General features: G+C 39.1%; 2 protein-coding genes across 2 annotated transcripts in view; both read right to left on the bottom strand.

Annotated features, from left to right (window-relative positions):
- LOC118322504 (WD repeat domain phosphoinositide-interacting protein 1-like) overlaps positions 1–930 on the bottom strand; it is a gene marked incomplete at its 5' end in the record, with an annotated part of 10,249 nt that extends 9,319 nt beyond the window's left edge. Inside the window, 2 exon segments of the mRNA XM_035654206.1 lie at positions 241–338; positions 834–930. Coding sequence (XP_035510099.1) covers positions 241–338; positions 834–930 — 195 coding nt within the window.
- zgc:158403 (tetratricopeptide repeat protein 39A) overlaps positions 1–3,893 on the bottom strand; it is a gene marked incomplete at its 5' end in the record, with an annotated part of 767,589 nt that overhangs the window by 290,159 nt on the left and 473,537 nt on the right.

The raw sequence follows: 3,893 nt of genomic DNA, 5'->3' as shown, positions 1-3,893 counted from the left end.
TTTATTTGACAGAGATAGCTGGAGAGATACAGGAAAGGGGGGCAGAGAGAGAGGGGGTGACATGCAGCAAAGGGCCGCAGGTCGGACTCGAACCTGGGCCGCTGCTGTATATGCCAAGCATATGGACACTGAATGAAATACAATAAACAATGTAATAATCAGCTGGCTCCATTTTAAACCACAGAGGATCACAGATTGTAGCATAATATTTGAGGTGTTCTGTGATGACATATTTCTTACCAAGTTGTTGGCATCATACACTATGATCTCCCCAATGGTGGCACTGCCGGGGTATGCCAGGTACGAGTTGGAATGGTTGGTTGAAAGGGCACAGAGACCTGTGAGAGGAGAGAAAGAATAAATGTCAAGTTCAGCCTGAATAGTGCTTCATGGTAAATGTGAGTACTGTCTGCCAGGGTAACATTACTTGGTGGGCAAAAGACTAAGACTCTTGCTCTGATTCGTTGCTTTGACTGAGGCCGGTGGATTCTTGCAAATACCATGTCCTAGGAGCACTAGGAGGAGCCAGAGGAACCTGATTTTAGTCTCATGTCCTACTGTCAGGATATAGTGAAAGTTTCAGCATATATGACAGAAAGATATTTTTATAAAAATCACCTATTGAAGCTTTAAAGGACATTATTTAACTCTACAGAGCTCAGGGAACTTGCAGAGCCGGGTGATAATGTTCTGTGGGTTCATCACTACCAGCAACCCTTTGCATGTACAAGTACTCATGTGATCCATTTTTAACATCATGTAACGTTGATGATGGCTGCTTTAAAAGCTATACACCAAAGGGCGGTTCCACTCTCTTGCTATGAATGTCTTACCTGAGGGGTTAGATGGAGTGTTGAGAAGAGTCTTCAGCAGCTTCATGTCTTTGATGTTGTGGATATAGATGGACTCTTCAAGGCACACCATGAGCCTCTGCAACACACAGCACACATCAGGTCAGTCATCAGTGAAATCTCACTCATTATAGGACCATACTGTACGTCACAACAACATCTCCACTGTCAATTAATACCACAAAGGAAACGCACAGCAGCAGTGCTGCTCAGTGTGACATGAAACACTACTGCTCACTTCATTATAACATGCAAAGATCATATTTCTGGTGTGTCCTGACAGTGAGCTTATAGTTCCTTGTTGCAGATTTGAGTAACATGAAGCAGGGTCTCTTGTGACTTACTGTATGCATTTGGACATTCCATGTATGCTGATTTTGTGTTTGGGCGCTTCTTGGTGGTATCACAAAGTCTGGGAGTGTATCTTTAAAAATTACAGAATTAGGTTCTTGTAGCTTCTCAAAGGGTTTTTGAAAACGCCCCCAAACAGGAAGCTAGGTCATAATCCCGCGCTTAATGTTAAAGTCAAACTAATTTTTCCCAAAGATGGTTTCTGTCAGTTTAGGTAGTTCTTATGTGTGGTTTTAAGAGTGGTTTTTAATTAGTAATTTGAAGCTATAAAAAGTGGCTTTACGACCCTTTCGGAGGCAGCCCCAATACTCATGAAGATGGGAATTAATGCCAAGGTGGATGAGCGGGAGGATGTCCAGAAGGAGCTGCTGCACAATCCCCTGGTCACGACATCGGCATCAAACAGAGCGGGACTTTTACTGATGACCAACGCGGACTTGCAGACTTTTGTTCAAGGTGAAGATTGAATAGCAAACAACTTTGAGAGGTTAATAGACTGATAATAAACTGCTAAATAGCGCTGCCAATAGACCAGGCCTACAGGTTTCCTTGCTTGGTGCTTAGTCCAACTTGGCTGGTTTACATAAAAGGAAAGAAAAAAAAAGTGAAAAATAACAAGGTTTCTCCCTCAGAGGGTGAAAGGTATTTTTTTTTTTTTAAATTTCACTCACAGGCGATCTGTAGATAGTCACAGTAGCACTAAGTGTCTTCCCCCGGAGAGATTTTAGTCACAACTCTCCGTCTTTACAGAAGCTGGTTAGCAGGATGTTTGTGCAACCAGCTGGGTTTTTGGAAGTTAGTTCTCATTTATTTCTATATACAAGTTTTTTCTGTTCATCACGTTCAAAGCATGTTCATATCACAGTAACAGATGTGCAGTCATATGTTATGTCTCAGGTACTTAACAGGTGCATTATGCTGAAACTGAGGTCTGGGTGGAAAACAGTAATTGAGGATAAAATGAACACTTTTGCTATACATACATGAACAATTTGACCATAATTACGTATAATGTCTATGGACTGAATCATCCCATTAAAAGGAAAAAAATATATAGTCAGTTAAAAAAATAGCATTTTTCAATTGCCTTATTACAAGAAACCCATTTACCAGAAGGGGAACATAAAAAAATAAAAAGGGAATGGGTGAGTCAAGTATTCAATTCATCGTTTGGTAAAAAAAAGGGGAGTTGCAATCTTAATTAACAGCCTTCACCTCTGAAAACGTTATTCAGGATAAACTAGGGAGGTTTATTATGGTTGTAGGTGCAAGAGGAGAGGTGGAGATGTCTATTTTCAACCTGTATGCCCCAAATGAACTGGACTAGAATTTCTTTAAGGAAATTGCAAATGTTATTGCGGATAATGCTAAGGGCATCATGATAGTCGGGGGAGATTTCAATGCTGTACAGGATGGAAGGCTAGATAGAATGCCAGCAGAGGGAGGACCCCAAACTATAAAAACCAAAACACTTAATAGTATGATTTCAGAATTAGGACTTATTGACCCTTGGAGATCTAGAAACCCTTCAGGAAAATACTTTAGTTTTTTCTCTAATGTACATAACAGTTATTCCAGAATCGATTTCTTCTGTTTATCTCAACAGCATATGTATAACGTAACAGATTGCCATATAGAACCAATAACTCTGAGTGATCATGCTCCTGTAACTTTAAATATAGATTTAGACAAAGAAAATTTATTCAGATACTGGAGACTGAATGTCTCGTTATTGACCCATACCTTAAAACAAAAATTTAAAAAAAATATTTCGAGACAAATGATAATGGACAGGTGTCCCCATCAATTTTATGGGGGGGAGCTAAAGCAGTTATAAGGGGAAAGATGATTCAAATTGCATCTAGATTAAAGAAAATACAACTGGAAGAACAAACTAAATTAGAAAATAAAATAAAGCAGTTAGAATCAGAACACAAAACTACAGGAACACATAATACTTTGTTAGAATTAAAAGAAAACAGGAAGGCTTTGGACAAGCTCCTCACATACAAAGCAGAAGGAGCCTTAAGATTTTCCAAACAACGACATTATGAGATGGGGAACAGAGCAAGCCGCTTGCTAGCTTTTCAACTTCGTAAATCCCAGGCTAGTCGTGTGGTTCCTAAGATTGTACACCCCAGTTTCACACCCTAAAGAAATAGCAGATGCTTTTGCAACATTCTATGAAAAGCTATGTGAAGAGACTAGATCAAAAACTAAAAATGACAATCCTGAGGCCTTTCTTTCCAGTCTGTATCTTCTCTCACTGTCAGAAGATGAAGCATTACAAATTATATCAGATATTACAGAAACTGAAATACGGGAAGTCATAAAAAAAACTAAAAAACAACAAATCTCCAGGGACAGACGGACTCTCTGGAGAGTTTTATAAATGCTTCATAGATGACTTAGTATCTATACTAACTAAAGTTTTTAATTATGTTCTTGCTAGAGGAAACCCACCAAATACATAGTCAGAAGCTATTATATCAGTGATCCATAAGGAGGGTAAGGACCCGACATTTTGTGAAGGGTATAGACCCATTAGTTTGCTATGTAACGACCAAAAGCTGCTAACCTATATCCTGGCGAAAAGAATGCAAAAAATTATAGCAAAATTGATTAATCCAGACCAGACAGGCTTCATCCCTGGCCGACAAGGAGCTAATAACATAAGAAGAACATTAAACA

Source organism: Morone saxatilis, unplaced genomic scaffold, assembly GCF_004916995.1.
Source record: "Morone saxatilis isolate NCDOM2014 unplaced genomic scaffold, NCSU_SB_2.0 Contig14, whole genome shotgun sequence".
NCBI classification, from domain to species: Eukaryota; Metazoa; Chordata; class Actinopteri; family Moronidae; genus Morone; species Morone saxatilis.
The sequence above is the reverse complement of the archived record's forward strand: the minus strand, read 5'-3'. Positions and strand labels throughout refer to the sequence as shown.